The sequence below is a fragment of the Strix uralensis genome, chromosome 5 (assembly GCF_047716275.1).
Source record: "Strix uralensis isolate ZFMK-TIS-50842 chromosome 5, bStrUra1, whole genome shotgun sequence".
NCBI classification, from domain to species: Eukaryota; Metazoa; Chordata; class Aves; order Strigiformes; family Strigidae; genus Strix; species Strix uralensis.
In genome coordinates this window covers 1,039,913-1,060,498 of record NC_133976.1, presented here as the reverse complement: position 1 = coordinate 1,060,498, position 20,586 = coordinate 1,039,913, and the positions used below count along the sequence as shown (strand labels likewise).

The 20,586-nt window shown below is 69.7% G+C and overlaps 3 protein-coding genes across 12 annotated transcripts in view; all 3 read left to right on the top strand.

The window, feature by feature from the left end:
- The window catches only part of FLNC (filamin C), a 41,735-nt gene extending 38,949 nt beyond the window's left edge, over positions 1–2,786 (top strand). For both annotated transcript variants that reach the window (XM_074869606.1, XM_074869605.1), the window contains 4 exons: positions 244–420; positions 1,036–1,254; positions 1,493–1,708; positions 2,498–2,786. In XM_074869606.1, coding sequence (XP_074725707.1) covers positions 244–420; positions 1,036–1,254; positions 1,493–1,708; positions 2,498–2,685 — 800 coding nt within the window. In that variant the 3' untranslated portion in view covers positions 2,686–2,786. The remainder of the gene's footprint in view (positions 1–243; positions 421–1,035; positions 1,255–1,492; positions 1,709–2,497) is intronic.
- A 680-nt stretch (positions 2,787–3,466) lies between these two features.
- On the top strand, positions 3,467–4,990 carry ATP6V1F (ATPase H+ transporting V1 subunit F). Of its 2 annotated transcripts, XR_012629088.1 has the most exons (3): positions 3,467–3,670; positions 3,753–4,600; positions 4,653–4,990. XR_012629088.1 is itself a non-coding variant. In XM_074869604.1 (2 exons), the coding sequence occupies exons 1-2, from the start codon at positions 3,513–3,515 to the stop codon at positions 3,952–3,954; spliced, it is 360 nt and encodes a 119-aa protein (XP_074725705.1). In that variant the 5' UTR covers positions 3,467–3,512; the 3' UTR covers positions 3,955–4,990. The 2 variants fall into 2 exon arrangements, 1 of the variants encoding a protein (XP_074725705.1); XM_074869604.1 differs by having other exon boundaries at positions 3,753–4,990.
- A 2,619-nt stretch (positions 4,991–7,609) lies between these two features.
- On the top strand, positions 7,610–20,172 carry LOC141943895 (cadherin-related family member 5-like). 8 transcript variants are annotated; one of them, XR_012629082.1, is made up of 16 exons: positions 7,610–8,148; positions 9,178–9,280; positions 10,138–10,355; positions 11,019–11,078; positions 11,179–11,271; positions 11,876–11,962; positions 12,078–12,188; positions 14,558–14,728; positions 14,829–14,919; positions 15,995–16,101; positions 16,704–16,901; positions 17,633–17,701; positions 18,506–18,584; positions 18,801–18,998; positions 19,485–19,505; positions 19,748–20,172. XR_012629082.1 is itself a non-coding variant. In XM_074869601.1 (14 exons), exons 2-14 carry the CDS (start codon positions 9,220–9,222, stop codon positions 18,914–18,916), a joined length of 1,533 nt encoding a protein of 510 aa, XP_074725702.1. In that variant the 5' UTR covers positions 7,611–8,148; positions 9,178–9,219; the 3' UTR covers positions 18,917–18,964. The 8 variants fall into 8 exon arrangements, 1 of the variants encoding a protein (XP_074725702.1); XR_012629086.1 differs by having other exon boundaries at positions 10,083–10,355; positions 17,561–17,701; XR_012629085.1 differs by having other exon boundaries at positions 10,070–10,355; positions 17,561–17,701.
- Positions 20,173–20,586: the final 414 nt, after the last annotated feature.

The following is a 20,586-nucleotide window of genomic DNA, read 5'->3' as shown; positions in this document are numbered from 1 at the left end:
GGGGACATGGGGACATGGACATGGGGGATGCAGGGATATGGGGACATGGGGACATGGGGATGTGGACATCGGGTGTGGGGACACGGACATGGGGATGTGGGGCCATGGGGGCGTGGGGACGAGGACACGGGGGATGCAGGGACACAGGCACACGGGGACACAGGGACATGGGGACGTGGGCACAGGGGTGTGGGGACACAGGGCCACAGCACCGGGACGGGCGGTGACACGGTGGCCCCGCAGACAAGTACGCCATCGGGTTCCTGCCGCGGGAGAACGGGGTCCACTCCATCGACCTGCGCTTCAACGGGCGCCACGTGCCCGGGAGCCCCTTCAACATCCGCGTGGGCGAGCAGAGCCAGGCCGGGGACCCCGGGCTCGTCACCGCCTACGGCCCCGGCCTCGAGGGGGGACTCACAGGTGACACCGCTGGCGGGGAACCCGCCTCGGGGCCGAGGAGGGTGGCGGGGACACAGCCACGGTCAAGGCTGTGGCTGTGGGAGGGTGGTGGCGGGGACGTGGCCGTGGGGTGGTGGCACTAAGGACGTGGCCGGGTGATGTGGCTGTGGGGTGGTGGCACTGGGGATGTGGCCATGGGGACGTGGCCAAGTCCATAGGGTGGTGGCACTGGGGACACGGCCGTGGGGTGGTGGCCATGAGGCCATGGCTGTAGCACAGTGGCAGTGGGGCCATGGCCATGAGGTGGTGGCCATGGGGACACGCCCATGGGGTGGCAGCCATGGGCTGGTGGCAGCGGAGCTGTGGCCATGGGGTGGTGGCTTTGAGGTGGTGGCCGTGGGAATGTAGGGACATGGCCCTGGGCTGGTGGCCGTGGGCTGGTGGCCATGGGCTGGTGGCCATGAGGTGGTGGCCATGGGATGGTGGCCGTGGTGTGGTGGCCATGCATGAGGTGGTGGCCATGGGATGGTGGCCATAGGGTGGTGGCCACGGCGTGGTGGCCATGGGGACATGGCCATAGGGTGGTGGCCGTGGGCTGGTGGCCGTGGGGCCAGCACCTGACCCCACCCGGCGCAGGCGTGTGCTCGGAGTTCCTGGTGAAGACGGCCAACGCGGGGGCGGGGGCACTGGCCGTCACCATCGACGGCCCCTCCAAGGTCAAGCTGGACTGCGTGGAGTGCGCCGAGGGCCACCGCGTCACCTACACCCCCATGGCCCCCGGCAACTACCTCATCTCCATCAAGTACGGTGGCCCCCACCACATCGTCGGTAGCCCCTTCAAGGCCAAGGTCACCGGTACGGAGCAGGGGGGGTGGGGATGGGTCACAGGGGGTCCCCAGGGTGACATGGTGGAGGGTCCTTGGGGTGACAAGATGGCTCCCCCAAGGTCACATGCTGGGGACCCCCAGGGTGACAGGATGGGGGTCCCTGGGCCGGGGCGGGGGGGGGGGTGGGGGGGTGCAGCGTGGTGGTTTCCCCAGGGGGGTCCCCCCAGACCGTGGTGACAGTGTCCCCGTGTGTCCCCCCCCTGCAGGCCCGCGTCTGTCGGGGGGTCACAGCCTGCACGAGACGTCGACGGTGCTGGTGGAGACGATGACGCGGGGGGGGACGGCGTCGCGGGGCCCCCCCGCTTTCGGGGGGCTCCCCAAGTTCTCCTCGGACGCGGGGAAGGTGGTGGCGCGGGGGCCGGGCTTGGCCACCGCCTTCCTGGGCCAGAAAAACCACTTCACCGTGGACTGCAGCAAGGCCGGTGCGTAGGGGGGGGGTCCTGGGGGGGTCCTGAGGGTCCTGGGGGGGGTCTAGAGGGGTCCTGAGGGGACCTGGGGGGTCTAGAGGGGACCCGGGGGGTCCTGGGAGGGAAGGGGAGGGGTTAGCAGGGGGGTCTGGAGGGACACAGTGGGTCAGAGAAGGGTCTCCGGGGGTCTTGGGGGGGGTCTGGCAGGTCCTGGGGGGGTCCTGAGGAGTCCTGGGGGGTGTAGAGGGGACCGGGGGGGGTCCTGGGGGGCCTGGGAGGAAGGGGAGGGGTCAACAGGGGGGTCTGGGGGGGGTCTGGGATCAGCGGGGGGGACACAGTTGGTCAGAGAGGGGTCTCCAGGGGTCCTGGGGGGGGTCCTGGGGGGGTCTAGAAGGGACCTGGGGGGGCCTGGGAGGGAAAGGGAGGGGTTAGCAGGGGGTCTGGGGTCCGGGGGGGGACACAGTGGGTCAGAGGGGGGTCCCCAGGGATCTTGGGGGGGGTCCCAGTGGGTCCTGGGGGGATCTCAAGGGGTCTGGGATGGCTCAAAAGGGCGGTTTGGGGGGGTCCGGGGGGGGACATATTGGGTCAGAGTCCCCAGGGTTCTTGGGGGTGGGTGGTGGGTCTTGGGGGGGGTCCGGGGGGGTCTGGGGCGGGTCTCAAGGGGTCCTGGGAGGGGATGGCTCAACAGGGGGGATCTGGGGACAGGGTGAGGTCCCGGGGGGGTGCTGGGGGGTGACTGGGGGGGTTCTGCGGTCTCAAGGGCGGGGTGAGGACCCAGCACCGCCCCCCCCTCGCCCCCCCCAGGCACCAACATGCTGATGGTGGGGGTGCACGGCCCCAAGACCCCCTGCGAGGAGGTTTACGTCAAGCACGTGGGCAACCGGGTCTACAACGTCACCTACACGGTGAAGGAGAAGGGGGACTATGTCCTCATCCTGCGCTGGGGCGACGACAACGTCCCCGGCAGCCCCTACCGTGTCACCGTCCCCTGACCCCCCCCAAGCCCAGAGCTGATGGGGCACAGGAGGGGGGGGACCCTGGGGGGGCCCAAAGGGGTCCCGGACCCACCAATAAAGCACTGGGAGACTCTCAGGGTGATGTGTGTGCTGGGGGGGGGCTGTTGGGGGGGGACAGGGGGGTTCTGGGGGGATCTGGGGGGTTCTGGGAGTGTCCTGGGGGGTCCTGGGGGGGCCAAAGTGGTCCTGGACCCCCCAATAAAGCACTGGGGGAGGCTCTGGGGGTGATGTGTGTGTTGGGGGGGGTGGATGGGGGGAGCTGGGGGGTCCTGGGGGGGTTCTGGGGGGTCCTGGGGGGGCCCAAAGTGGTCCTGGACCCCCCAATAAAGCACTGGGGGAGGCTCTGGGGGTGATGTGTGTGCTGGGGGGGGGACTTGGGGGTCCGGGGCAGGACACGGGGGTCCCGGGCGGTGCGGTTGGGGGGGGCTGTACCTGAAGCGGGGGGGTGTCACCCCAGGGCCCCCTCAAGGGCACGGGCGCACTGCGCATGCGCGCGGCCGCCCCCCCAGGGGCGGGCAGGGGCGTGACCAGAACCGATGTGGGCGTGTCCGGCCGGTGTGGGCGTGGCCAGCGCTAACCAACACGGGGGGGGCGGGGCGAGAGCGTCGTTGCCGAGGTAACGGCGGCCGTAAGGGGCGTGTCCTTCCCGCGGGGGGCGTGGGCAGCTCTAACGAGCAGCGCTGAGAGCGGGGCGAGAGCGTCGTTGCCGCGGTAACGGCGGCCGTAAGGGGCGTGGGCACGCAGCCGCGCATGCGCGGTGGCTTCTTCCGGGCGGTGCGGCCTGTGGCGGTGCCGGCGGCGCCATGTCGGGGCGCGGGAAGCTGATCGCGGTGTTGGGCGACGAGGACACGGTGACCGGGTTCCTGCTGGGCGGCGTGGGCGAGCTGGACAAGCACCGCAAACCCAACTTCTTGGTGGTGGAGAAAGAAACCAGCTTGGCTGAAATCGAGGAGACCTTCCGGTAGGCCCCGTTGCGGCGGGGCGGGAGGGGGGTGCTGAGGGGACGGGGGGTCTGTGGGTGCTGACCCCGCCCGGCCCGGCAGGAGCTTCCTGAACCGGGAGGACATCGGGATCATCCTGATCAGCCAGTGCCTGGCCGAGCTCATCCGGCACGCCGTGGAGGCCCACGCGCGGCCGCTGCCCGCTGTCCTGGAGATCCCCTCCAAGGAGCGGCCCTACGACCCCAGCAAGGACTCGGTCCTGCGCCGCGCCCGCGGCCTCTTCACCCCCGACGACCTTCGCTAGAGACACCCCCGCACCACAAAACCAGCACTCGCACCCCCCCACCCACCGGCGACCCGCTTTGGGGGGGCTGGGCGGTCCCTGATTCGCCCTGGGGGGTTCATGTCCCACCCCAGGGTGCTGCTGGGGGCCCCCAGCCCATCCTAGGGGGTCCTAATCCCACCCCAGGGTGCCCCCGGGGGTCCCCATCCCACCCCACGGTGCTGCTGGGGACCCCCCACCCCATTCTAAGGGGTTCTAACCCTACCCCAGGGTCCCTGTCCCACCCCAGGGTGCTCCCAGGGGTCTATATCCCTCCCCAGGGTGCTGCTGGGGACCCCCACCCCAGGGTCTCCTGTCCCACCCCGGGGGTCCACACCCCACCCCAGGGCCCCCTGTCCCACCCCAGGGTGCCCCCGGGGGTCCCCATCCCAATCCAGGGTCCCCTGTCCCACCCCAGGGTGCTGCTGGGGACCCCCCACCCCATCCTAAGGGGTCCTAACCCCACCACAGGGTCCTCATCCCACCCCAGGGTGCCCCCGGGGGTCCCCACCCCACCCTAATGGGGTCCCCAGTCCCACCCCAGGGTGCCCCTGGGGGTCCCCACCCTATCCTAGGGGGTCCTAACCCCATCCCAGGGTCCCTGTCCCACCCCAGGGTGCCCCCAGGGGTCCCCACCCCACCCTTGGGGGTCCCTATCCCACCCCAGGGTGCCCCCAAAGATCCTCACCCCACCCCAGGGTGCCCCTGGGGGTCCCCACCCCACCCTAGGGGGTCCCAATCCCACTTTTGGGGTCCCTGCCCCATGCCAGGGTGCCCCCAAAGGTCCCCACCCCAGGGTGCTGCCGGGGTCCCGTGACACCGGCTCAGCCGTCCCGTGACGGGCGCGGGAAGGGGAAGTGCTGCCTGTCCCTGCCGGTCCCTGCCTGTCCCTGCCCGCCACGGCCGGGGGCAGGGGGGGAGGAGCCGCCCTGGGGGGTGGGGGGGGACACCCCAAGGACACGGGGTGTGCTGTGACCCCCCCAATGTTGTGTGTCCCCAACACGTGCTGACACCCTCAGCGCCTGCTCAGCTCTTGTGGGTCGCGCCGTGGGGCTGGGAGGGGAGGAGGGGGGTGGGACATGCTGTGGGGCAGGGGGGGACAGGGACACGCTATGAGGCATGGAGGGGTGCTGGGGGGCACAGGGACACGCTGTGGGGCACGGAGGGACACGCAATGGGGCACAGGGGGGACAGGGACATGCTATGGGGTACAGGGGGGACACTGTGGGGCATGGGGGGGACAGGGACATACTATGGGGCACGGGGGGGAGGAGGACATGTTATGGGGCAGGGGGGAGGGACAGGGACACGGCATGGGGGACAGGGACACGCTATGGGGCACGGGGGAGGCAGGGACACACTATGGGGCACAGGGGGACAGGAACATGCTACGGGGTGGGGGAGACACTGTGGGGCACAGGGGGGACAGGGACATGCTATGGGGCACAGGGGGACATGAGGACATGCTATGGGGCAGGGGGGAGGGACAGGCACACGCTATGGGGCACAGGGGGATAGGGACACGCTACAGGGTGGGGGGGACACTGTGGGGCACAGGGGGGACAGGGACGCACTATGGGGCACGGGGGGACATGAGGACATGCTATGGGGCAGGGGGGAGGGACAGGGACACGCTATGGGGCACAGGGACATGCTGTGGGGCAGGGAACATGAGGACGCTGTGGGGCACAAGGACACGCTATGGGGTGGGGGGACACTATGGGGCACAGGGGGGACAGGGACACACTGTGGGGCGGGGGACACGCTATGGGGTGGAGGGGGACAGTGACGCCGCCCCACAACCCCCACATGGGGGGCAGGGCTGTGTGGGGCCCCCCCCACTGCAGGGTGTGGGGCTGTGCCGGGGGGCGGGGGGAGCACCGCGCACACGTGTGGTGGGTGGGTGGACACATGTGTGTGAGCACCCAGACACTTGTGTGCAAACGGGTGAGTCCATGCACACGCGTGTGTGTCCAGGGAGGCCCCTACAGACACACGTGTGTGCATGGACACATGTGAGGCCAATATGGACACACATCTGTGCACACGCATGTACATGGACACATATAAGGCCCACAGAGACACACGTGTGCACACACATGTGCACAGACACTTGTGAGGTCTGTGTGGACACACGCATGTGCACGGACATGTGCGAGGCCCACATGGACACTTGCGTGTATATGGACACATGCGAGGCCCATATGGACACACGTGTGTGCACGGACATGTGAGACCCTTACGGACACATGTGTGCACATGTGTGTGCACGGATATGGGCGAGGCCCTTACAGACACGTGTGTACACGGATACCTGAGGCCCACATGGACACTTGTGTGTACAGACATGTGAGGCTGATACAGACACGTGTGTGCACATGTGTGTACATGGACACATATGAGGCCCATACGGACACGTGTGTGTGCACAGATGTGTGCGAGGCCCATATGGACACACATGTAGACAGGCACATGTGAGGCCTGTACCGACACGTGAGACCTGTACAGACACATGTGTGTGCACATGCATGTACACAGACATGTGCAAGGCCCATATGGACACACGTGTGTGCACAGACATGTGTGAAGCCCTTATGGACACATGTGTGTGCACACATGTCTGAGGCCCATAGACACACACATGTGTGCACACGTGTGTACATGGACACGTTTGAGGCCCAGACACATGCGTGTGCAGACACATGTGAGGCCCATACGGATACATGTGTGTGCACAGACACATGAGGCCCATAGAGACACATGTGTGTGCACATGCGTGTACATGAACACATGAGGCCCATACAGGCACGTGCACACACATGTACATGGACACGTGAGGCCAGTATGGACACACGCATGTAGATGGGCACATGTGAGGCCCGTATAGACGTGTGTGCACACATATGTACACAGACATGTGTGAGGCCCATCTGGACACACGTGTGTACACAGACATGTGGGGCCCTCATGGACACACGTGTGTGCACACACATCTGAGGCCTGTAGAGACACACGTGCACACGTGTGTGCACAGACACATGAGGCCTGTACACACACGTACACAGACACATCTGAGGCCCATAGAGACACACACGTGCACATGTGTGTGCACACACGAGGCCTGTGCAGCCACACGCATGTACACAGACACACCTGAGCCCTGTACAGACACGCGTGTGCACACGCGTACAGACACACACGCGTGTGCAGAGACACGTGCGAGGCCCATAGAGACCCACGCGTGTGCACGGGCACATGTGAGGCCCACACAGACACACGCGTGATCCCGGGCACGTGTGCACACGCGTGTGCACACCCCCGCCCACCCCCCACCCTCCCCCCCCCCCCGTTTTGATCCTCTTTGGCCCCAAAGCGGCTTAACGGGGCTCAGCGCCAGGACACGCCCCTCCCCCCGCCCCTCCCCCACCCGCCCCTCCCCTGCCTGCACTTTTTTGGGGGGAGGGCGGTGTGGGGGGAGGTGGTAGCTGCCAGGACAGGCAGGGGGTACCCCAGGTGGTACAGGCAGGGGTAGGGTGGGCAGGGGACACCCCAGGTAGGACAGGCAGGGGATAGGGCAGGCAGGGTGGGCAGGGGACACCCCAGGCAGGGATAGGACAGGCAGGACAGGCAGGGGACACCCCAGGCAGGGCAGGCAGTACAGGTAGGGGATAGTACAGGCAGGGCAGGCAGGAGATAGGGCAGGTAATTCAGGCAGGGTAGGCCGCACAGGCAGGTGATACCCCAGGCAGGGCAGGCAGGGGATACCCCAGGTAGTGCAGGCAGGGATAGGACAGGCAGGGGGTAGGCCAGGCAGGGCAGGCAACACAGGCAGGGGATAGCACAGGCAGCACAGGCAGGGATAGGACAGGCAGCACAGGCAGCACAGGCAGGGATAGGACAGGCAGGGGATAGGGCAGGCAGGGATCGCACAGGCAGGGGATAGCACAGGCAGGGATGGGACAGGCACAGGCAGGGATAGGACAGGCAGGGGATAGCACAGGCAGGGATAGGACAGGCAGGGGATAGCACAGGCAGGGATAGGACAGGCAGGGGATAGCGCAGGCAGCACAGGCAGGGCAGCCCCGCCCCCCGCGGCTCAGGCCGCCCCCGCTGATCCGCCCCCCCCGTCCCGGCCCGGGCAGGGGCAGCAGCGCCGGGGGCGGCGGCGCCGGGCAGGTACCGGGGGGGGCTGGGGGGAGGGGAGACACCACACACCCCCCCGAGGGACCCCCGGGACACCCCTCACCCCCCAACGCGAGTGGGGGGATGCCGGGGGGGGCAGAATGGGGGGACGCCCCGTGCCGGGGAGGGGTGTCGGGGTGGCAGATGGGGACAGACAGACCCTCCCCCCCCCCCGCCCTAATTACCTGCAGCTAATTAAGGGGGGAGGGGACGCACACACGCCATATGGTCCCCACCCCTGCAGACCCCATGGCCGGGGGGGGGACGGGGGGGGACGACAGGGAGCAGACACCGACCCCCAACCACTGAGGCTGGTGAGACCCCGGGGGATGGGGACACCCTGGGGACACCCGGGGGACACCCCGGGGATGGCGGCACCCAGACATGGGGGGACCCTCAGATGGGGACAGGGGTGGGGACACCGGGGGGGGGGACATGGATGTGGGGACCCCCGTGGATGGGGACAGTGGTGGGGACACAGACGTGAGGACCCCGGGGGGGGGACAGAGATGGGGACATGGATGTGGGGACCCTCAGATGGGGACAGGGGTGGGGATTCTGGGGAGGGGGACAGGGGTGGGGACACGGATGTGGGGACCCCAGGGGGAGGGGACACGGATATGGGGACCCCGGGGGGGGACAGAGATGGGGACATGGATGAGGGGACCCTCAGATGGGGACAGGGGTGGGGAACCCGGGGGGGGGGGTGGGACGGGATGGACAGGGATGGGGACACAGTTATGGGGACCCAGGGTTGGGGACATGGCCATGGGGACCCCCCCACGGCTGGGGACAGGGTTGGGGACATGGATGTGGGGACCCCAGGGGGAGGGGACCCTCGGATGGGGACAGGGATGGGGACACGGGGGTGGGGTCCCAGGGGAGGGGCCCCGGGGGTGGCAGTGGCCGATGGGACACGGAGATGGGGGTGCAGGGGACAAGGGACACTGAGCGGGGGGTGACAGCCCCCCCCAATTTGTGTGTCGTGTCGTGTGTGTGTCCGTCCCCCCCCATCGGCTGCAGGCTGCCACCGAGGGCCCCGTCCCTGTCCCCATCCCTGTCCCCATGGCAGCACCGTCCTGCCTGGCCCTCCTGGCCACCTGCCTGGTGCTGCAGCTAGCCACGGGTGAGCGTGGGCAGGGGGGACACTGGGGACACTGGGGATGGGAGGGGGGCAGTGGGCTGGGAGGGACCCAGTGGCTGGTGGGGACCCTGGGGGGTGGGGACCCTGGAGTTGGGGACCGTGAGGGTGACAATGGGGACCCCTAGGGACATGGGGACCTTGGGGACAGGGTCACCAGTGGGTGGGGACCCTGGGGGTGACAACCATGGGAGATGGGGACCCCAAGGGACATGGGGACCCTGGGGATGGGGTCACCAGGGGATGGGGGACCTGGGGGTGACAACCATGAGAGATGGGGACCCCAAGGGAGACATGGGGACCTTGGGGACAGGGTCACCATGGGATGGGGACCATGGGGGTGGCAACTATGGTACATGGGGACCCTAGGGATGGCATCATCAGGGGATAGGGACCCCAAGGTACATGGGGACCATGGGGGTGGTGTCACCAGGGGATGGGGACCCCAAGGTCCCCATGGCCCTTGGGGACAGGGTCACCAGAGGATGGGGGGCCTGGAGTTGGGGACCCTGGGGGTGGCAGTTGTGAGAGTTGGGGACCCCAAGGGACATGGGGACCTTGGGGACAGGGTCACCAGGGAATGGGGACCATGATGTTGGGGACCCTGGGGGTGGCAGCCATGGGAGATGGGGACAGGGGGGGATACAAGGGACAGGGTCACCAGGAGATGGGGACCCCAAGGGCCATGGGGACCTTGGGAAGGGGGTCACCAGGGGATGGGGGACCCTGGCGACGGGGACATGGGGACCCTGGCGATGACGCTGTAGGGGACAGGGACCCCCCCCAGGGCCACGTGCCACCCCGGGGGCTGTGGTGTCCCTGAGCCGTGGCGGTGGCCGCAGCCGGGGGTGACGGGTGCAGCGGCTTCGGGAACCTCTTCACGGCCATCGCGGAGAACAGCGCCCACGGGAGCCTGGTGGCCCGGCTGCCGGTGGCCGCGGGGGACGCGGGCGGGGCCACGCTGCGCCTCTGCCTGGCCGGTGCCGATGCTGCCTGGTTCTACCTGGACGGACGCAGCGTCCGCCTCAACGTCTCGGACGGGCGGGAGCTGGACCGCGAGGTGCTGCCACCCCACCCCTACCCCAGCCCCCCAACCCCAACCCAACCCAACTCAACCCAACCCAACCCAACCCAACTCAACCCAACCCAACTCAACCCAACCCAACCCAACCCAACTCAACCCAACCCAACCCAACTCAACCCAACTCAACCCAACCCCCCCCAGCCCATTGGGGTCCTCCCAGCTCCAGCCACCCCTCCCTGTTCTGTCCTTCTGTCTGTCCTGGGTCTATCCTGGGTCTCTCCTCCACCCACCCGTGTCCATCCCGTGTCCATCCCATGTCTGTCCATCCATCCTGGGTCCATCCTCCGTCCACCCACCTGTGTCCATCCCGTGTCCATCCCGTGTCTGTCCCATGTCCATCCTCTGTCCATTCCGTGTCCATCCCATGTCCATCCTCCACCCTGGGTCCACCTGGGTCCCTCCTCCAACCCCCCTTCATCCATCCTGCATCCCATGTGCGTCCATCTGCTTCCATCCATCATCCATCCACCCGTGTCCATCCCGTGTCCATCCCATATCCGTCCATCCTCCACCCCTCCGTCACCACCCTCCATCTTGTGTCCATCCTGCGGGACCCCCTGGGGGGGTGTCCCTGTGTGGGGCAGCCCCTCACCCCCTCCCCACGCCGTGTCCCCCTCTGTGACGCCCCGTCCCCGGCAGGAGCTGGAGTCCCCAGTGCTGATGGTGGCCCTGACGTGCACCGAGGACGGCTTCTCCCCGGTACGGCCACCGTGCCCGCGGGGACCCCCAGGGGGGGCACCAGGTGTCCCCTGGGACACGGTCCCACCCTGGGTCACCCCCCTGTCCCCCCCCCCGGCAGGTCGAGTACCGGATCATCGTCCAGGTCCTCAATGAGAACGACAACCGGCCCCACTTCCGTGGGGCCACCGTCTTCACCCACAACATCAGCGAGGTGCCGGGATGGGGACAGGGGGGGGACGGGGGGGAGACAGGTGCCAGGACAAGCACAGTCACGGTCATGGTCTTGTGGACAAGGGTGGGGACAGGGAGGGTCACGGTCATGGACTTGGGGACAGGGATGGGCACCAGGACAGGGATGTCATAGTCCCATGGCCATGGGGACAAGGTCATGGCCATGGGGACAAGGACAAGGGTGGCCATGGGTGTGGGGACGGGGACAGGGCTGGGGGTGGGAGAAGGTGGGGTGTCCAGGAGGGGTTGGGGACACCCAGGAGTGGTGGGGACACGCAGAACAGATGGGGACACCCAGGAGGGGACACACAAAAGGGGATGGGGACATCCAAGAGGGTTGGGGACATCTAGGAGGGGTTGGGGACACCCAAGAGGGACAGGGACACCAAGGAGGGGATGGGGATATCCAGGACAGATGGGGACACCCAGGAGGGGACACCCAGGACAAATGGGGACACCCAAGAGGGCTGGGGCACACCGAGGAGGGATGGGGACACCCAGGAGGGGCTGGGGACTCCCAGGAGGGTTTGGTGGCCCCAGGGTGCGTTTGGTGGCCCCGGGGGGGTGACGGGCCGTGGCCGCAGCTGGCGGCCGTGCACTCGGTGGTGTTCAGCGCGCAGGCGGAGGACGCCGACGGGGACACGCTGATGTACGTCATCGACACGGCCTCGGTGAGCCGAGGGGGGACGGACACGAAAAGGGTTGGGGGGTGGCCTAGGGGCCATCTGCCAGTGCTGAGCCCCCCCCTCCTCTGTCCCCCCCTGTCCCCCCCCCGTCCCCCCCAAGCCCGACGCCAGGTTCTTCCGCATCGACCTGCCCAACAGCGGGAGGGTGGTGCTGGCCCGCGCCCTCGACTTCGAGAGCCGCCAGCAGCTGGAGGTGGTGGTCACCGCCGTGGTGAGCCCCCGCGCCCTGCCTGCGCCCTGCGTGTGCCCTGCCTGCGCCCTGCCTGCGCCCTGCGTGTGCCCTGCCTGCACCCTGCGTGTGCCCTGCCTGCGCCCTGCCTGCGCCCTGCGTGTGCCCTGCCTGCGCCCTGCCTGCGCCCTGCCTGCGCCCTGCGTGTGCCCTGCCTGCGCCCTGCATGTGCCCTACCTGCACCCTGCCTGCGCCCTGCCTGCGCCCTGCGTGTGCCCTGCCTGCACCCTGCCTACACCCTGCCTGTGCCCTGCCTGTACCCTGCCTGTGCCCTGCCTTCACTCTGCCTGCATCCTGCCTGCGCCCTGCCTGCGCCCTGCGTGTGCCCTGCGTGTGCCCTGCGTGTGCCCTGCCTGCGCCCTGCCTGCGCCCTGCGTGTGCCCTGCCTGCACCCTGCCTGTGCCCTGCCTGCGCCCTGCGTGTGCCCTGCCTGAGCCCTGCCTGTGCCCTGCCTGCGCCCTGCCTGCGCCCTGCCTGCACCCTGCCTGCGCCCTGCGTGTGCCCTGCCTGCACCCTGCCTACACCCTGCCTGTGCCCTGCCTGTACCCTGCCTGTGCCCTGCCTGCACCCTGCCTGCGCTCTCTGTGCACCCTGCCTGCACCCTGTGTGTGCCCTGTGTGCACCCTGCCTGCACCCTGCCCGCGCCCTGCCCTCTGACATGGAGGTGGGACCTGGCAGACGTGCCACGTCCCTTGTCCCGGTGCCACGTCCCTTGTCCCCGTGACGCCTCCACCCCGTGGCCATGCGGCCCCAATGCCGTGGGGGTTGGGGACCTTGTGGCCACCCTGTGTCCCCTCTGCCCATGTCACCTCCACCCCGTGTCCCCTGTGTCCCCTCCACCCATCCCCCTTGTGTCCCTTGTCCCCACGCCATCTCCACTCCACATCTGCGCAGCCCCACTGCCGTGGGTCCTTGTGGCCCTTCCGTGTCCCCCGTGTCCCCTCTGCCCATGTCACCTCCACCTGTCCCTCGTGTCCCTGCAACCTCCACCCTGTGTCACCATGTCCCTTGTCCCCACTACATCTCCACTCCACGGCTTGGGCATCTCCACCCCGTGTCCCTTTGGCCGTTGTCCCCACGCCATCTCCACCCTGTGGTCATGCAGCCCCACCACCGTGGGGGTTGGGGACCTCACGGCCACCCCATGTCCCCCGTGTCCCCTCTGTCCATATCACCTCCACCCCGTGTCCCCATGTCCCTTGTCCCCAGCCATCACCACCCCATATCCCTGCAGCCCCACCGCCGTGGGCCTGGGGACCTCGTGGCCACCCCGTGTCCCCTGTGTCACCTCCACCCATCCACCCCGTGTCCCTTTGTCCCTTGTCCCCACGCCACCCCCATCCTGTGCCCCTGCAGCCCCACTGCCCTGGCGCCGGGGATCTCGTGCCCATGCCACGGCCTCGGGGTCCCCCGTGTCCCCCCCCTCCACCCCAGCCCTGGCACTGCTGTGACACGGGGACAGTGCACACGTGTGGGTGTGACCCCCGCCCCGGCACAGCCCCCCCAGCCCCCCCCTTCCCCCCTCCCCCGTGCCCGAGGCCGATCCCCGCTGTCCCCACTAATTGGGGGTGACGTGATCTCGTCAGCCCCCGGCACCTGCCCTCAATCCCCCTCATTTCCCTAATGGGCCCCCCCACCCCCCCCACCCCCCCCACCCTGCACCAGCAGGCACCGGCGGGGGGGGGGGGGGGGGGGCCCATCCCCCCATCTGTCAGCACCCCCTGTCCTTGGGGAGCTCCACCCCCACCCCGAGCTGAGGGTTCTGGGCCTGGCTGGGCCTGGGGGTCCCCGTGCCCTGGGGGTCCCCATGCTTGGGGGTCCCTGTCCCTGGGGGTCCCCGTGCCCCGGGGGGTCCCTGTGCTTGGGGGTCCCTGTTGCTTAGGGGTCCCTGTGGGGGTCCCTGTGCCCTGGGGGGTCCCTGTTGCTTGGGGGTCCCTGTCCCTGGGGGTCCCCGTGCCCTGGGGGGTCCCTGTGCTTGGGGGTCCCTGTCCCTGGGGGTCCCCGTGCCCTGGGGGATCCCTGTGCTTGGGGGTCCCCATGCTTGGAGGACCCTGTTACTCGTGGGTCCCCGTGCTTTGGGGTCCCTCTGCCGCGCGGGTCCCCATACCTGAAGGTTCTTGTCCCCAGGGGGTCCCTGTGCCCTGGGGTGGGGTGTGGGGTGGTGTGTTCCCTGTCCCATTGAGGGTCCCCATCCCACTGGGGGGGTTCCCCATGCCTGGCCGGGCAGCACCCCTCCCATTTCCCAGTGGGCAGGGCTGGGGGCAGCAGGGCTGGGGGCAGGCAGCTCTCTGCCCCCCCCCCCCCCCCCCCCCGGTGTCCGTCTGTCCGTCCAGCGGCCTGTCCGTGGGCAGGAGATGAACACCAAGGAGCGGTTCAACGCCTCCGCCCGCGTCCGGGTCAACGTCTTGGACGGGGACGACCAGTACCCCCAGTTCCTGCCCTGCACCCCCAGAGCCCACCGCGGCCTCACCGTCTGCACCAGCCCCGTCTACACCGCCAACGTCACCGAGGGGCAGCTCCAGGTGCGGACACGGCGGGGGGGGGCTGGGGGGGGGGGTTGGGGGGTCCCCTGGGGCTGAGCTGATGTGGGGGGGGGCTGTGTGTGTGTCCCCCAAACCCCAGGGGGGTCCCCTGAGCTTCAGCCCCGGGTCTGTCTACGCTGAGGATGGGGACAGGGGACTGAGGGCGGCCATCACCTACTCGCTGCTGGCAGGTACCCGCGGGGACACCGGGGGGGGGGGCAGGGACAGGGGGGGCAGGGACACACGGACATGGGGGGACAGGGACACGGGGACGGGTGAGGGGGATGGACACACGGATGCAGGGGGACAGGGACAGGAGTGGGCAGGGACACGGGGACACAGGGGGCAAGGACATGGGGACACTGGGGGGGCAGGGACACAGGGACACGGGTGGGGGGCAGGGACATGGGGACATGGACCATGGATGTGGGGGAGCAGGGCCACGGGGGGCAGGGACACATGGACATGGGGGACAAGGACACGTGGACACGGGTGGGGTGCAGGGATGGGGGCAGGGACACACAGACATGGGGGGACAAGTGACATGGGGACACGGGGGGGCAGGGACACACAGATATGGGGCGACAAAGGACATGGGCACATGGGGGGCAGGGACACAGGGAAGGGTGGGGGGGATGGACACACGGATGCGGGGGGACAGGGACAGGGGGGGCAGGGACATGGGGACACTGGGGGGACAAGGGACACAGGGACACGGGGGCACCGGGGGGGTCAGAGCCACCTGCAGTGCCCGGGGCAAGGTGGGGGGGGGTGTCACAGAGCCGGTGCCCCCCCACACCCCCCAGTCCCTGGGGCAGGCAGTACTGGGGGGGGGGTGTCTGTGCCGGGGGGGGGTCCCCATCCCAGCACAGTCCAATGCTGGGATCCAGTGGGGCCGGGGGGTGCAAATTGTATAAAGGGATTGAGCCGGGGGGGGCCCTAATCCCCCCCCCCCCCCCCATTATGGGGAGGCAGCAGGGTCACTGGGGGGGGAAGGGGGGGGGGGGGGTCACACCCTGGTGCACCCTGAGGGGTTTAAACCCCCCGTATTGGTGCTCAGAGGGTTAATAAACCCCCCATGTGCCCCCCCGCCAAAAAAAAAGGGGGGGCCTGAGGGTCCAGGTATGAATGTGAAGTGGGGGGGACATTGGGGAACCCCAGGGATGGGGGGGGGGGGAGTTTCCCACCATGCCCTGCAGCTGGGAGGGGGGGTGAGGGGCTATTGGAGATGGGGGGGGTCCCCCAAATTTATAACCCCCCCCCCAGACCAGGAGAGCAGCCGGTTCCACATCGACAACACAACCGGGGCCATCACGCTGCTGCGGGCGGTGGAGAGCAGCCGCAGCACCCCCGCCATCAGCCTCAGCGTCATGGTGGGGGGCCGGGGGGGGCCCGGGGGGTGGGGGGCACCCCAGGGCGTGGGGGGGACCTGGGGAGAACGGGGGTTCCCGGGGAACGGGGGGTGTCTGGGGTGATGGAAGGGGGGAGATGGGGGATGTTTGGGGAGGGGGGGGGGGGGGGAGATGGGGGCATGCAGGAAGGTGGGGGGGGGATGTGGGGACCTGGGGGGGGGACGACACCTGGGGTGTCTGGGGAGAAGGGGGGCGTGGGGTGATGGGGGCACCCAGGAAGATGGGGGGGGGCACCACAGGGGGTGGGGGGGACCTGGGGGGTACGGGGGAGTCCCAGGGAATGGGGAGGGTGAAGGGGGGGATGGGGGTGTTTGAGGAGGGGGGGGGACTGGGGGGGGGGGAGAGATGGGGGCACTCAGGGAGATGGGGGGGCTGTGGGGGGGCACTTGGGGTGTCTGGGGAGATGGGGGGGCACCCACCAAGACGGGGGGGGACACACACAGATCTGGGGTGGGGGGTGCCTGGAGAGATGGGGGTACCCGGGGGGGGGCCGGGGGGTGCCTGCGGGGGACGGGCGGTTGTGGGGCGCTGCCGGGTGTCACCCCCATGTTCCCCCCCCCAAGGCGGCGCAGGTGAACGACGGCAGCAAGTTCGCGGTGGCCCAGGCCGTGGTGCGGGTGCTGGCGCCCAACCGGCACCCCCCGGCCTTCCCGCGCCCCTCGTACCGGGCCTTCGTCCCCGCCGGGCGCGAGGCCGCGCTCCTCCTCACCTTCGGCGGCCGCGTGCTGGCCCTGCGCGCCCACGACCCCGACTTCGCCGAGGTGAGGGCAGGGAGGGGGCAGGGGGGCACGGGCAGGGGTGTGGGCAGGGGTACGGGCAGGGGATGCGGGGAGAGGGGGCAGGTGGGTGTAGGGGTGGGGGTACAGGCAAGGGTGCAGGCAGGGGTGTGGGCAGGGGTATGGGTGGGGGTACAGGCAGGGGGGTGGGCAGGGTGTGGGCAGGGGTACGGGCAGGGGACACATAGAGGGGGCAGGTGGGTGTATGGGTGGGGGTGCAGGCAGGTTTGAGGGCAGCGGTATGGGCAGGGATACAAGTGGGGGTGCAGGCAGGGGTGCAGGGGTACAGGCAGGGGTGTGGGCAGAGGTACAGGCAGGGGACATGGGGAGCAGTTCAGGTGGGGATGCAGGCAGGGGTATGGGCAGGGGTAGGGGCAGGAGTATGGGCAGGGGTACAGGTGGGGGTACAGGCAGGGGATGTGGGTGGGGGTATGGGTGGGGACGCAGGCAGGGGCGCAGGCAGGGGCGCAGGCAGGGTGCGGGCAGGGGATGCAGGCAGGGGATGCAGGCAGGGGTACAGGCAGGGGTGCGGGCAGGGGATGCAGGCAGGCAATGCAGGCAGAGGTATGGGCAGGGGTGTGGGCAGGGGTGTGGGCAGGGGTACAGGCAGGGTGCGGGCAGGGCTGAGGCCGGGTCCCCCGCAGGGAGTGAACCCCCGCGTGCGGTACAGCCTGAGCCCCGGCCCCAACCGCAGCCACGAGCCGCAGCTCTTCCAGGTGATGCCCAACGGGCTACTGGTGGCCCGCGCTGACCACCTGCGGCCGGCCCAGAGCTACCGCCTGCAGGTGGGGCGGGGGGGGCAGCGGGGGAGGCAGCGGGGGGGCTGGGGGGACACCAGGGGTTCAGGGGGGCACAGGGAGGTGCTGGGAGGCACTGGGAGGGGACACCGAAGGGACTGGGGGGCACTGGGGGGGACTGAGGGGGGCACTGGGAGGACTGGGAGGGCACTGGGAGGTGCTGGGGGGGGGACACCAATGGGACTGGGGGGCATCAGGGTAATTGGGGGGACACTGGGGGGACTGGGGGGGCACCAGGGGGGTTGGGGGACACCCAGGGCTGTTCTGGGTATGGGGGGGCACTGGGGGAGCTGGGGGGGGGCACTGGGGGGGCTGGGGGGCACCAGAGAGTTTGGGGGGATCCTGGGGACTGGGGGGGGGGGTCCGGGGGTCCGAGGTGGCTGGGGGGGGCCCTCAGGGGGTTTGGGGGGGCGTCCAGGGGGGTTTGGGGGGGTCCTGGGGACCGGGGGGGGACACAAGAGGCCAATGGAGGGCGGGGGGGGAACAGGGAGATGAAACCAGAGGGTCAGGGCCTGACCCCAGGGTTGGGGGGGCGGGGGAGCACCCAGGGGACCCCCCATGGGGCAGGGAAGGACCCCGAGGTGGGGGGGGGCACCCAGATACACCCCCCCACCCCCCCCCGGCCGGTCTCAGGGCTGGGTGATGCTGAGCTGGGGGGGGGGGGGGGGGGGGGGGGACGACACACCCAGGCATTTGGGGGGGCACCCAGGCGTTCAGGGGGGGATGGGGGGGGGTCCGGGGTTTGGGGGGGGGGGGGGGGGGTGTCCCCTCGTGTCACCGCGGTGTCCCCAGGTGCTGGCGAGGGACGAGGAATCGGGGGAGACCTCGAGCACCACGGTGGAGCTGGAGGTGCTGTGGCCAGGGCAGGCGGGTACGAAATTTTGGGGGGGGCCCCCCCCTTACCTGTACCCCCAAACCCCCCATAACCCCCCTCCCACCCAGGGGGGTCCCCTCCTTCCCCATTCCCCCCCCCCCCCCTCCTCCTCCTCTTCCTCCCCCACAGCACCCATGATGGGGGTGGGGTCCCCCACGGTTTTGGGGTGCCCCCCCCCCCCACTCCCCCCAAACTGTCACGTGTCCCCCGCAGCCCCCCGGGACCCCCTCGGAGGTGGGGCCGAGCCCCCTGAATACGGGGGGGGCTGGCGGGGGGGGCTGGGGGGCCCTGCCTGCTCCTCACCGCCGCCCTCCTCTTCCTCATCCTGAGGGGGATGAAGAAGCACCAGCAGCAGCAGGAGGCGGCGGCCGATCGGGGCGGGCGCTGGCTGTCGAGAAGCACCCCAACGTGGTAGGGGCCCCCCCAAACACCCCCTGCACCCCAAACCCCCCACACTCCAAACCCCCCCCAGCATCCCTAAACCCCCCCTGCACCCCCAAACACCCCCAGCACCCCTAAACCCCCCCAGAACCCCCAACCCCCCCTGCACCCCCAAACCCCCCTGGCACCCCTCAACCCTCCCCGCACCCCTCAACCCCCCCCAATCCCTCAGCCCCTCCCCAACCCTCCCAGCACCCCTAAACCCCTCTGCACCCCTCAACCCCCCCCAGCACCCCTAAACCCCCCCCAATCCCTCAGCCCCTCCCCAAACCCCCCCCCCCGCACCCTCAACCCCCCCCCTCAAGGGACAAAACGGGGTGCACAGCTCCGAGGGGGGTTCATAAAGTGGGGAGGGTGGTGTCCCCCCCAAATCGAGGGGGGGGGCTGTGAAAAGGGGTCCCCCCCCCCCCTTTCTGTGCCTCAGTTTCCCACCTGACGCTTCTCTCCCTCCCACAGAGCCTCAGGTGGTTCCAGCCGGTGAGTGGGGGGGGGGTGGCAAGTGACCCCCCCAACTTGGGGGGGGCAGCCCTGAGCCCCTCCAAAAATGGTGCTGGGAGTGTGGGGGGGGGCAGGATCCCCCTTCCCTGAGCCCCCCCCAATTGATGCTGGGGGTCCCTGTGCTGGGCAGGAGTTGGGGTGCTGGGGGGGTGTCTCACGGGGGCCCCCCCCCACCCCCCACAACCCCCCTCTCTCTCTGTGTCCCCCCCCCCCCCCAACAGGTCCCCCCGGCAAATCGTCGCCGACCCCCCCCCAGCCTCTACTACCCCAACGAGGGGTACAACGAGGGGGGCGAGGGGTCCCCCCCGCCTCCGCTGCCGCCCCCCCCGCCGCCCCCCAGCCCCCCCCCACCCCCAAACCTCAAGCCAACTCCGTGGGGCGACCGGGGGGGTCCCCAGAAGACTCGTCCCTCCCTCCTCCCCCCCCCTCCAGCCCCCCGTTTTGTGTCCCCCCCCCATCCAGCCTGGCTGAGGCTTCGGGGGGTTCCGGGGAAGGGGGCGGCAGTCCCAGTTTAGGGGGGGGGGGGGGCGGCTTGGGGGGGCCCCGGGGGGGCTCCCGGCGCTGGAGGAGGTGAACGAGGAGAGCCTGGAGGAGGGGGGGGGGACACACCCACCCCGGGGTGCCCCCCCCGCTGCTGCAGCTGCTGGAGGATTCCATCGAGTGCTGAGGGGGGGCGGGGGGGGCGGGCGGGGGTCAGGGGGCGCGGGCGCGGCTGCTGTCGGGATGGAGCCAATAAAGACCCGGAGAGGCAGTGGGGGCTCCCTGGAACTGGGAGGCACTGGGCGGGAACTGGGAGGCACTGGGGGGGAGCTGGGGGCACTGGGGGGGAGCTGGGGGGCACTGGGGGGGAAGTGGGAGGCACTGGGGGACATCTGGGAGGCACTGGGGGAAGCTGGGAGGCACTGGGGGGGAACTGGAAGGCACTGGGGGGACGCTGGGAGGCACTGGGGAGCACTGGGGGGGAAGTGGGAGGCACTGGGGGACACTGGGAGCCGCTGGGGGGGAAGTGGGAGGCACTGGGGGACACTGGGAGGCACTGGGGGGGTTTACAGCCCCCAAT